Here is a 12982-nt window from a genome sequence, read left to right on the forward strand (position 1 = left end):
ATGTTTAACAAGCATCTCTGGTGATTCTGCTGCAAGTGGGCCAATTCAAGAAATAGTTTTAAACTCGCCAACAAGCAGTCTTGGAAACAGCAATAAGATATAAGAATGTGAATATATAACAGGTTCTGGCTAACTGTGGATGTTAGTGGCCTTTCTACCTTAAATTTACCAAAGTGTTCATCCACACAGAAACCCACACCCACATCCACACAATGATTCCTCTGTGGACTGGGTCCTGATCTCTTCAGGTCTCATCTATTATTGGTAGCCAATCCCTTTCTGGGCAGCAGCAAGGATGAGGGCCCTGATTGCAATGTGTACTTGGCAAGGTAGATCAGTCAATCATAGATGACTGAAAGAGGACTATTTTTGATTGCAACATTTTTTACACGTTAAAAAAAAATCCTCACCACCCTTCATCACAAACTGATTGTCCTTCTGAAAATGTCTCACAGTAATTACAGGGATCCCAGAGATTGGGGTCATCTATTGCAAGAAACGACCATGCACGGAAGCAGCAGCAGACCACTACCACCAGAAAGGTGTGATTTGGACGGTCAAAAACAATTCAAATTTTAGTTAATAAAGGACCAGATTTTGATCTATGGAGAAGATCACATATTGCAAACTAGGTGGAGTGTATTTGAGTAACTGTTGCTCATCTCTCAGTGTCTCCCATTGCCCCCTGAATGCCCGCCATGCACTGGGCACCCCACTCTCTCGGGCAGATCCCTTGTTTTGGGGTCACTTACCTGTCTTTGAAAACCTCCTCTGAGGATCCTGCAAGGTAACAGGTAGTAATCTGATCAAAGAATTACTGTCGAAATAGTAATGGCTGATAAGGATTTAACGCATTCCCTACCAGAGATGGCATGCTTGCATTTTAGCACAGGTTTTCAGTGCAGTAACAGAAATAAGTGAATTGCTGGGATTTCAGACTAATGGCAGACTGTTGGGGGGCAATACTGGGGGGTGATCGGGTGCTATTTGATAGTCCTCAAATGACACTGGATAAGCTTTTAATGACTTCCCTGGAGCACTTGTCAGCTCACATGTGTTAGAAAGTGACATCACTTCCCCACCCTCCCCTCTAGATCACAATGAGTGCCTGGCACCAGCCTTGAAAATGGAGTCAATTTTTCAGGCTCTTAGGGAAGCAGACAGAACTCGGGTTGTGTTGTACTTCATATTTCTAACCCTGTTGAAGGAAAGTCGGACAGCTGAGGAGCAGATGCTACGTGCCCGCTTCTGGCATGCCTTGACCCCAAGAAGCAAAGTGGAGAGGCAGTTGGAACTGCATGCCAACCTTTGCTCTCTTGGGCAGGTTGTTTCTAAAAGGGACACTTTGGGGTGTGGCAAGAAGCCAAGTTACTGTCAGCCTGGCTCATGAGCTACCTCCCCCCTCAGCATGCCTTCCAGTGTCCATTCCAAAGCCCTATGAAAAGCAACTCTTAGAGGCTCTCATCAGACACCTACAGACATGGCTGAAATGAACACAGGGTGGTTAAGAGTATGATAGGGACATCCGTGAGTCAGAATGAGCCAAATGTGTCTCTTATAAAGTTTTCTTTGAAAGTCATGTGGGTAAGAGCTTGTTTGGGGGAGGCTTTTTCTTTGGTGAGCACAATCTCCCTGCAAAATGTGGTTTGAGTACCAGCAGTATTGGCATCATCTGGGAGCTTGCTAGAAATGCAGATTCTTGGACACTGAAGATCTATTGAATCAGAATCTTCATTTTGGCAAGATCCCAGGTGTCTGCTACGCACATGAAAGGTGAGAAGTGCTGTTCTAGACTGAACTGTGCCCCATGGAGTTAAGGGTCATGACCAGCTGTGTCCCCTTTCCTTATTCTTATCTCCACACCCCTTCTAAATAGTACAGATGGTCACATTGATGACAAGTGCTAAAGAAGTAAATGGCAGTTAGTAACTGAGGAGAAGGGAAGTCCAGACAGAGGGCAGTAAACACAGTAAAGTATCTACATATGAACCTTCACGTTGTGAAATTTCAAAGGTGTGAACATATGTTCACATGGCCAATCACGTGTTAGTTCATGTGTCTGGCGTACATTGTCACATGTATGTACACCCCACAAGTGGTTGTGCTTTTGTGTACTTTACAGTACTGTGTAGAGTACAGTAGTAGAATATCCTTATTTCAAGTCCAGGATGTCTGGAAGCAAGTGTAAAAGCAGCTGTGATGCAGTTGCTACTGTTGTACTTTTCAGGATACTGTACTGTAGGTTTAAAAATGTTTTATTTTTTGTTTGTTTTCTACATATTCTTTGTGTGAAAAGTATTATAAACCTATTACGCTACAGTACTGAATAAGCTGGTTGTGTGAGTGGGGTACTTAGGCTAACTTTGTTGGACTTATAAACAAACTGGGCTTACAAATGTATTCTCGGAACAGAGCTCATTCATATGTAGGGGACTTACTGCACTTCTCTGACTATTGCTCAACCAGAAATCCAGAACAGAGTATTCTGCTTCTTTCCATTGTGTGTGTGTTGGGGGGAACCAAAGTGTGCACTTGAGAAAAAAGAAGGGAGAAATGGAGGGGGTAGGGAGGAGACACTGGTCACCTAGGCTTCCAAGTCCCTCTAGAGTTAGATGCTGCCTCGTAATCACTACATTCTGCATGCCACCCCAGGGAAAGAGAGCTTTCAGTCTGAGACCAGCTTCCTCAGCACCTTTCTCCCCTCCTATGGCCTCCCTTCCCTGCCAGTGCATCCCCTGCCAGGGCCCACATAGGCACCTTCAGACTCTGCAGCAGCCTCTTTTTAGGCAGTACATCTAAAAAGATGACATTTCCTAAGAACTACTTTACTGAGGCATGATTAAGATACAAAAAGCTGCACATACGGTCTTCTTTAGGAAGAAACTGAGTCCCTATGACCTTTTGCTGCTTCCCAAATGACCACAAAGACACTTAAGTTCAACATGGTGAAGCTATACCTCCCCTATGCCTAGGGTGAACTTACACCAAACCTACCACATGTAGGGAGCTATTTTCTATATATAATTTTTTATTGGAGTATAGTTGTTTTAAAATGTTGTATTAGTCCCTGCTGTACAGCAAAGTGAATCAGCAGTACATATACACATATCCCCTTTTTTTGGATTTGACTTTGGCCTGTAGAGGTCTTCCTTGACCAGGGGCAGTTGATCTCTGGTTTGGATAAAGTGAACAGCTGCTCTGCACCTCATGTCCAGAAATACTCCTGTTTGAGTAGCTTTCCTTGGAACTGAGGCATTCTGGTTTCCCATTGTCTCTGGCTTTAGAGTAAACACTCCCCAGTTAGGTATATTAACCCTGTATCAGCCACTTTCAGCTCGATTCTTAAATTAGATAGAAAGCTGTCACCCTCAAAGTAGGAGTATGGACCAAGGACAGAGATCTTCTGGTTAGAGAAGGAGCATGTGGACTGGAAAAGTCTAGAGTAGGAAACAGTCCCTGGTATGGTGGGTCAGATCTCTGACTCAGGGGCCAGTGGGACACCAGTGAAAGGGCCTTGGCTGGGCAGGTGGAGCATGAGGAGAAAATAATGGCAAGAGAAGAGGAAGAAGTGAGAAGAGGACAAATTCCGTCCATGTGGAACTTCTGCCAAGTACCGACCTGTTTCAGGGGCTGCTGCCCTGGCTCAAGGCTCACCCCACAGACGGGCTGAGGCTATTTGTCAGCTCTCAGACATTTCCCAAGCCTGGAGGGACTTCCTTTTGTGTCTCTGCACAACTCCCACACTCCTGCTGAAAAGTACCTGGAGCCCCCACCTAGGGTTTTAATTGCACCCTCCTGTGGACATGTCATCTAATTAGACCCAAAGCATCAAAGTCAAAGCACCAAAGGAACAAAGTCAAAACTTGACTTTTTTTTAATGGGCCAGGTAAAGTATGCAAATAATTTTCCTGACCTTCAGAGAAGATGGAAAGTTTTTTGAAAGGTCTTTCAAATATATTTGTGGTCTCAGTCTAAGAAGTTCAAAGTGAAATCATCAGAATTAACATATGTATCCCCCCACCTCCCCGTGAAGGTATGAATTCTACCTTCTTAAATTCTGGCCCTCTCTAAAAATGCATGCTGTCTTTTAATCCCTTAGCCAATTATATAAAAATAACAAATCTCTTATCCACAAAGGAAGATTAATAATGGTGCCTCAGAAGCTTCATTTATTTTTCCATCTGTTAAACTGAAACCAGCCAATCACCGCTGACTACCCATAATAATGAAATTTTAAAAAATACCAGGAGTTAGAAAAAATACAGTAACAATCTCTGCCAGCCCCCACTATTCTCATGGAGTCTTGATGAGTATCGAGAAAAAGGCAGAATGAAGGAAACAGACCTCTGATAGAGGCAGAAGTGGCGGATGTGAGAAACTAGTTTCATTTTAAGGAAAAAAAGTTAAAATTGCTGAGAGGAAGAAAAACCATGGCTCTTTTCACAGTGGTGGTAAATGGAGAACAAAGAAGTTTTGTTTCTTCCTTGCCCTCAGACCCTTCCTGTCGCCCCTGCTCCACTTAGTAGATCAACCGGAAGTTGCCTTCTAGGGGCGGTCATACATTTTGCTGGATGCTCATCTTTACAGCCCGCTGATTGCCGTCTGTTTTTATGGCCCAAATGAACATCACCTTCCTTTCTCCTCGCCACGTAAAAAATAGATTAAAGAAAAAAGAAAAAATATAATAAAGCTTGTGAGAAGGTGACTTAAATCTTTGACTGGCGACCTCTTCGTGCTCCAGTGAGCTTATGGAAGACCAGCCAGCAGACAGAGGGAGAGCTGTTAAAGTGCAAAGATGGGGGAGTTGCGGGTGGGAGGTGAAGCTGAAGCAACTGACACTGGTTAGTGTGCCAAGATCTGTTTGAAGGCAGGTGCCAGGATATGATGGGTCTTCACCCTGCTTCCAAAGATGATGTGTAAAGTGCAAACCAAACAAGACCCACCCAAGAGCAGAGAATAGGATCAGGAGAGACATTTCTCTCCCAGATGGACTTAAACAGTTAAATAGAACCTGGCAATTAGAATAATGAGATAATTAGACTGTGACTCTGTGGGCAAGAGACAAAAACCTGTCTCAGCTAAGGACACTTAACTTGGTAGCAAAACGTGCTCAGTTAAAAAGGAGCATGCTCTCAGTTAGCAGGTATATTTCAAATGGCTTGAAAAAAATTAATGGACACAAATTTGCAGCTGATGAGGGATATTTCACCAGCCAAAGGGATTTTGCCTGGGGCTTCATTAGAGCCTGCACTCCTAAGTCCCACTCAGTCCCACCATCACTACTGCGCCTCCATCAACAGATTTTTATTTAAGCCAAGTGCGTTAAGATCACAATTCTGTGGTGAATAACGTTTAAGGTTACATTTGCCTTTTCCTTTCCTCTTGCAAACAGTGCGTAATCCACGAGCACATTTGTTGGCTGTAAAGGTGTACAACAGCAATTTTTGCAATGACAGTGCGGAGAGGGGATATGAGATCTGTGTGCTAATGAGCTGACACTGCAGAGGCTGGGGCGGTGTAGTGTGGAGTACACTACAAGTGCACAGCAGCAAGACACAGGAGGAGACTTCAAGGGAATCGGAGGCATTTCCTGAGGAACCAGGGCAAGCAAGCCACCCCAAGGGGAACTGGCGGTCCCTGGGTGCTGCCACATTCCCCCAAAGCCTTATGATGATCAAATCTGGTTTTTAAAGAACAGATGTGTGTACAATGTAAAGCATGTGTGTACAATGTAAAGCATGTGTGTACATCTCTTTTCATGAATACTGACTATGTGTGTAGCGGTATCTGTGTGTGCCTGAAGGCACGTGTCCTGGAATCATACTATTCACACCATCCTTCTTTCTGGGGCTACCTGGCCAAATTGAAAAGGAAGGCAGCAAACTCAGTTAATCCCTGTGAAGTAAGAACATGTGCTCCAAATCAGATGAATCTCTTCGATAAACTTCAATTCACCTCTGAGCTGAGATCCCAAATGAACCACCTTTCAAAGCCAGCGATGCTTTTATTGGCCTCTTAAGAAGCGAAATGAAGTTGGAGTCTGTCTTAAGCAAACCTCTTGGAAGTTGTGCAAAAAAAAAAAAATGGTTGCTGATGAAGAAGAGTCTTTAAATAACTGATGCCTGGGATTCATTGCAAGGAAACTCTCTGAATACATTGGAGGAGGGGATGTGGAGGGAGAGCAGGGACATATACAGGAGGCATTACCACTTGTTTATTTTTGGTATATTTGTTTACCTGCATAATACCTGTGTCCTCAAAAGTGTGTGCCTGCCCTAAGATTGAGGGTGCAGGAAAGATCATGGAAAGAAATCAATTCTAGTGTTACGGGAAGCTGAAACAAGGAATTCTCAATAGAAAGAGGGGGAAATGTCTTTAATTTTTGCCATTCTATTCCATATTGAATCAGATAGAAGAGGTGGGCGACCAGATTTGGACTCATCTGGGGTTTTCTCAAATTCTCCCTAGATCTCTAGGGAGGGGCAGGCCAGAAGATCCTGGGTTTTTTTTTTTTTTTTTTTTTTTTTGGTCTCTGCACCATAGTGCAATCAATTGTAAGAACGGAACCAGGATCACCTGCCAGTTTCTAGTGCCAAACTAGTATTGTGTGCCGACATCTGTGTCACGTGATCTTCAATTCCAAGAGAAAAAGGCCAGGGCAAGAAATGAGATCCACCTACAGGACTTCCCTGGCCCCGTGAAATGATTGTGTTTTGCATTCAGAGACTATCCGTCGGAGACAGTTTTGAGATCTGACTCCCATTCAGTGATTGTGACATTCAAAGAGGACTGTTTTGGGGACCAGAGATGATGAGTTTTCCTCCTCTGTCTTCTGAGCTGTAAAGTCTGAGTGTGCAACAGGCAGCTGGGTACACATCACTGGTTTCTGGAAATGTCTCCTGTGTGAGTCAGTGTGTGCATATGTGTGGACTTGGCATGACGAAGGGCAAGGTCACCTTTCTGTTTTGTCTTTCCTGTTGCCCAGGGAGCCACACCCTTTATCCCACACTTTCAAGCCCCCATCCATAACCTAGGCTTGTAAACTTATAAGCTGAAGTGCTGTGGCCTTAGGGTAGGGGCTTCTGATCAATTTCTTTTCCTTTCATGGTTGTTCCTTTATTGCTCTGAGAGATAAGGCATTAAGGCAACTCAACACCCAATATGGATGACTCACTGCCTATTCTCAAACCTGAGCTTTTCACACGGCAAGGATTATTTCCTGAATGCTCCTTGAGTAGGGTTCTGATGGCCCTGGGCTGGCGAGTGCCAATCTGATTTGCCCATAAAAAACAAGACCCAAACCCTTAGAAATCAGTCATTCCTGAGGAGTCAGCACTCTTTATCTCAGTCCTCATCAGTGGAAAGGCACTAAAGTGAGTTGAAATAAATGTTATTCATTATTAATAGTAATAAATCTCGGTAGTTTCATGTATTTGGTTTTGAATCTGTTCTAATTGATACTTAGGAAGCTGCATTTGAAATTCAGCCTCTAGACAAGATCACAGTGCTGCAGGATTAACTGTCAGATGTGTGTTGTAAGTGTGCTACAGAAGACAGGCTGGGATTACCAAAATAAGATGCAAAGTATAGACAGACATTTTGTAACTTTCACACTTAGCTGGAATTAATAAGCTCCTATTTTTGTCAATGTCAGAAAGCCAAAGAATGTCAAATACAGAGTATCTCAGAACATGATCTTATAAGGATCTGTACCTTCAGAGAAAATTTTCTTAAAGCTGATAACTGTCACCATTTCTTGCAAAGTACTTCACTTCCATCCCCTTGACCTAAGTCTTCAAATCCAAGGAACCCATGGCCTTAGAGACCCTGTCAACAGTTTTTGAAAATCACATATCCTTTGAGGCAGAAGCATTTGAAGGATGTCATATATAAAGTTTTACCCAACCAAATATAAAATTTCTCCCCTGAAAGAAAATCAAAAGTCAAACATTCCCAAATACACCAGCCATAACAGCAAAACATATTTATGCCATCATCACCTTCATTGGTGTGAAAACTTTTCATGAAATAAGCTTAGATGAAGAATGATCAGTCTTTCTCATAAAACATTCCAGAAAAACCTGTGTCCAACAGGCTATTAGTCATCTGGGTTCCTGTGGCTTTACTTCTTAAAATGTCCCCTTTCCACGGGAACAATCACAGGGCACAAGTAGCTGTTTCAGAAGCTGTTTCGGGGCTGATGAAATTGCTCCCTTTTGATATCCAGTTTCCTGCTGCAACCTCCCCCTTCCACCTTTTGCTCTAAGTTAAGAACTGTGTTGTCCTTAACCATGGGGGCAGGGAGCAAACATCACTAGGGGAGACAGAACAGAGGTAGCTTTTTCCAGGGAGTCCTCTGAGCACTTTCTCCCTTCCCGTCAGTTTGCCAGGCGTTCATCACTTGTAATCAGTTTGCAGTCTTATCAGTTTCTATCAGAGCTCTCTTGGTAAGAAAGGTGATGTTCTAGGACAGAAAGAAACCAGGGAACCCAGCCTGATCTGTCCCTCAAGGTCACTTGTTTGCAGAATTTCTCATATTTGGCTCCTACATAGTGACTGTCAAATTCAGCTTGTTCTTACAGCCAGGTGCTAGCTTTAACAGTCAAGTAATGTACATCCTGAATTGACTCAATCAAGAGGCTTCTTTCTTTAATCCCATCAGAAAAAATTTCCATGAACAACTATGCTATTTTTTCCTTTTTTTCCCCCCAGCCAGAGGAAAAGAAAGGGGAGGGGGTGGCGGGGGAGGGAGCGCCAGTTTAGCAGGGAGGAAAATGAAAGTTTTGCATCAAACATTATTCACGACAGAGTTTTGTGTACAGCCTTAAGTCCCTCCCTCAGCAGGATCCTCTGGCGTTCATTTATGTCGCGTGAAACCTGAATTGACTCGAGCCTCTTGAATGTCTACTGGGGCAATCAGCCCCCCTCCAGCACAGAGTGCAGACCCCAAGTCCCATAAGCGAAATGCAAATGAGGTCCCCAGGTCCCACAAGGAGGAAAAGCAGATCTACTTACAAGCATTAGTCACAGAAAAACTATTGGAAGAATCCAAGTGATCTACGTGGTAATTCAAATGGAAGGGCTTCTCGGTGGTGTTCTGGTTGGTGTTGTATAACTGCACAGCAAAGCGGAAAGCACTGTGCTCCTGCACCGTATTTCTCATGAAAAGTCCACCTAGAAGCAAAGGGAACTGAGATTTGGCTTGTGTCCTTCCCCCGAGGAGTTAGAAATTGGGGAGCACTACAGATGGACGATACCCTCTCAGTGGTGCCCGGGTGAACGACGATGATTTTGATTTTCAACCCGTGTGTCTTTGATGACTCTTGCGAACTCAAATTTTGGCCAAGAGAAACCTAGTTTTCCTTCAGAGTCAGAGGAGACGCTGGGGAAAGGGGGGCATGGGGAAAGAGGGCAGAGGAGCCTGCTCTGGGGGTCGGACGATGGAATCAAGAGTGGGACTTGGTTCTTTCTCAGGCGGTAGCTTCCTGTCCCCTCTTCCCTCATACCTCCCATCTCCACAAGCTGGTTCATCCTTTACTGGCACAAAGGGAAAGGTTGGAGAGAAAAACAATTTCATTTCCCCCTGCTACTCTATCCTGTTCCCCACAGCCCCCTCCACCCCGTGACAATATAGGGGCTGGGTTCTGTAATTGGCAACAATTCGAACTTCTTGACTAGTAAATACAGGCAGAAGCCGAGAGAACTCCCTCCCAGCGCCCGGGAGCCGGACTCCAGACAGACACAGCGGCAATTCATGAATTCGTGGGCTGCGTGACTTCGCCGCTCGCTGGCTCAGCTCCTAGTCTCACCCCTGCCTCTACCCCATCCGCCACCGACCTCGGTGGCTGCCGGGTCTCGGGGATGCAGAGTGGGTTTCCACCTCCCCTAGCACTAGCGGGTCTCTCGGGACCCAGAGACGCGGGACGGGGCGCCCTGGACCGGGTTACGCGCCCTGGCGCAGCCAGACAGGCGGCATCACCCTGGGACAACTTGCAGCGGCGGCACACACGCCATGGCAAAGTCCGGGGCAGCGAGCCGAAAAGCCGCGACTCTGCGCCGGGTTGCAGCTTCCCAGCCTCTTGCAGGCGTCCCCGGCTCCGCTCAGCTCGGAAAACCCGGCAGCCTACCCCCACCCCCAGCCCCAGGAGACCACCTCTCCGGTTCCCGATGCTCCCCAGACCAGCCAGCTCTCTGGGGTTCAGACCCGTGAGATTTCTGCCCGATCCCCATCCCCGGTCCCTTCCCAGGCCATGCAGGACAGGGACCCGGTAGCCGTGCCAGGGTAGCGGGCTCCGGTGCCGGTGCCGGAGAGCCGGGGCCGACCGGCAGGCTGGCTCACGCTTACCTATGCTGATGGTGTTGGGGAATCCTCCGTGAGAATGACCCAAAAGCCCCAGGACTAAAAAGAAGACCGCCCGGAGCACGCTTTGCCCCATTTTCTTCTGCCTGGCCATGCTACGCCTAGAACGAAGCTGACAAGAGCATGGGCGCAACTCGGGAGTCGTCAAAATAATAATAGAAAAAGAAAAAGAATTCGCCGGCTCTTTCACCCCCTCCCCTCAACTTGCTCTCGCTCACTCTTCGTTTCCACCCCACACTAGTCCTCCTCCTCCACCACCTCCTCTCTTCTCTCTCTCTCTCTCACGCTCCCCCTCTCGCTCCCTCTCGCTCCCAGGCTCTCTCACACCCCCTCCCCACCCCCCACCTCACTTCTGTCTTCACACCAATCTGGAAGGCGGGTTCATTGGCTGCAAGCTCGGTTCGCCAAAGCGATCTCCCTCCCTATCGCTAAGACAGACAGAGAGAGAGAGAATAAAAACAGAAAACAAAAATGAAAAAGATAAAACACCAGAAAACAAACCAATAAATCCCCCAAAGAAACAAAAGAGAGAAAGAGAGAGAGAGAGAGAGAGAGAAATTAAAATCTAAGACTTTTCTCCCCCAGAAGATGGTGGGTCTAAAGAGGGGAAAAAAGAAGGAAAGAGAGAAAAGGCTCAGCGGTGGCGAATTGGGCTCTTCCAATTGGGCCGGTAGGGGGATATTGATCAAAGTTGATCTGACGTGGAATTAAAGCCGCACACCGCTTAGCTCCACTGCAAACTGCAGCCGCGGACTGCAAAGCCTCGGTACTGGCGTTTGTCAACATGGGAGATGGAATCGATAGAAATACACCAGTCCTCACGTGGGCCAGCCTTTCAAGCTGCAGCCAGCTTTTTAAAGAACAGAAGAAAAAAGCTGTATTGTTTGTGCGTTTGTGCGTCTGGCTTAGAGCAGAGGGGTCTTGCGGGGGGCAGTGAGTGGTTACTCTGGAGTCTCTGTAGAGACTCGGAGAAGCAGTTCCCATCACAATGCGCCCGAAGATGCTGCGCATGCCTGGGCCATGCCGCTCAGTTTTTACAGCGGAAATCCGAGGAGTGAAGAGCCCCCCAGCCACCCCCAACCCCGACAGCTCTGGGAGGCGAGTCCTCTCCGGACCCAAGCGCAGAGCCGGGCCTACGGGGAGGTGGGGAGACGGTGGTGCTGGGCAGCACGGGGCTGACTGCTTGGGAAGACGTAGAAAGTCTGTGTGCGGAGGTGGTGACTAAAAGGTTAATGAAAAGGACTCTCAGTCCCAACAGTGAAGGAGGAGAGAGGTGTAGGAATGAGTTGGGATATGGTGGCTAGGAACATTCCATGGACTGGAGAAGCCTGGTTGGCTACAGTCCATGGGTTCGCACAGAGTCGGACACGACTGAGTGACTAACACACACACAGGGATTGGAAGTTAAGGTTGGAGGAAACTGCCCCTAACTGCCTTGCTCCCTCCGTCTTGCCTTTTTGCATAGTATCCTAGGCCCCTGAGCGATGACCCCAGAGGCCATCAATTTCCCCCTACTCCTCTTGTCCCCGAGAAGGCAATGGCACCCCACTCCAGTACTCTTGCTTGGAAAATCCCATGGGCCGAGGAGCCTGGTAGGCTGCAGTCCGTGGGGTTGACTTCACTTTCACTTTTCACTTTCATGCATTGGAGAAGGCAATGGCAACAAGAAAGAACCTTGGAAGTAGGCAGTGCAGTCTGGATCTCTGTTGGGGGTGGTCCCCTCCACAACATCCCTTGGACAAATAAACCTCTTAGGCTGTAGCCGCCTCTCCATAGCCCCTTTCTCCAGTGGTGAGAAAAAAGAAGCCTCCTTATCTCCGGAGGCTTTCACACCTACCCCAGCACTACTGGGGAAGGGCCGGATTTTGTCCCTCCCCACAACAGCTGTTGTTTTTTTTTTTTTTTTTTTCATATCCTCTTCTCCTGGCGTAAGTGGAAAATGGAACTTCCTGCCAGCCTGCAGCAAAGTGGTATGCATGAGGATACTAAGGCAGGGCCACAGGGCCCCAACTGGCACACGGATCACACCAGAACTTTGGGTTTGATGTAACATATATTGGAACCCAGAACAGAAAGTTTTCAAACCCTTGAGCAACCAGAAAAATAGTTCTAGGCTCTTCCCAAATGTCTACCCATTCTGATAATGTAGAATATCTTCCTACCCCACCACCCATGGAAATCTATTGTCTCCATTTGGATGGTCCATGCAAAGAGTGAGGGAGAAACCTGGGAGTCACAGAAGCCTAAATTTGCAGGTGGCTGGGATATTAGGACAAAAGGGTAGCAGAGGCTAGGTTGACTACCCCTTGACAAATGTGGAGCAAGAGACAGCATGGTTCAGGGACATGGACTTAGGAGACAGGTTCAGGTTCAAAGCTATATTCCATCATATAGAGGCATTGTGTGACCTTGAGTGACTTTCTTAATCTGAACCCCAGTTCAGACTTTCACCTGCAAAATGGAAATAGAAATATTTCTTTCCTGATAGAGTGGTTGTAGATTGAATAAGATAGTGGATTAAGTGGATCTAATTCAGTGCCTGACTCAAATAAATCAATAAATGTTAATTTCTAAACTCTCTTCCCTCTTTCTCATCTTTTGATAGTGCCATTTTCTCCCCCA

The 12982-nt window shown here is 46.5% G+C and overlaps 1 protein-coding gene across 4 annotated transcripts in view; it reads right to left on the reverse strand.

Annotated features, from left to right (window-relative positions):
- The window catches only part of GRIA3 (glutamate ionotropic receptor AMPA type subunit 3), a 310974-nt gene extending 299950 nt beyond the window's left edge, over positions 1-11024 (reverse strand). For 3 of the 4 annotated variants that reach the window (XM_040265226.1, XM_040265227.1, XM_040265229.1), the window contains exons 1-2: positions 10346-11024; positions 9016-9174 (exon numbers count right to left, since the gene is read on the reverse strand). In XM_040265226.1, coding sequence (XP_040121160.1) covers positions 9016-9174; positions 10346-10454 — 268 coding nt within the window. In that variant the 5' untranslated portion in view covers positions 10455-11024. The remainder of the gene's footprint in view (positions 1-9015; positions 9175-10345) is intronic. The other variant, XM_040265228.1, reaches the window with a different exon arrangement.
- Positions 11025-12982: the final 1958 nt, after the last annotated feature.

Source organism: Oryx dammah, unplaced genomic scaffold (assembly GCF_014754425.2).
Source record: "Oryx dammah isolate SB20612 unplaced genomic scaffold, SCBI_Odam_1.1 HiC_scaffold_23, whole genome shotgun sequence".
NCBI classification, from domain to species: domain Eukaryota; kingdom Metazoa; phylum Chordata; class Mammalia; order Artiodactyla; family Bovidae; genus Oryx; species Oryx dammah.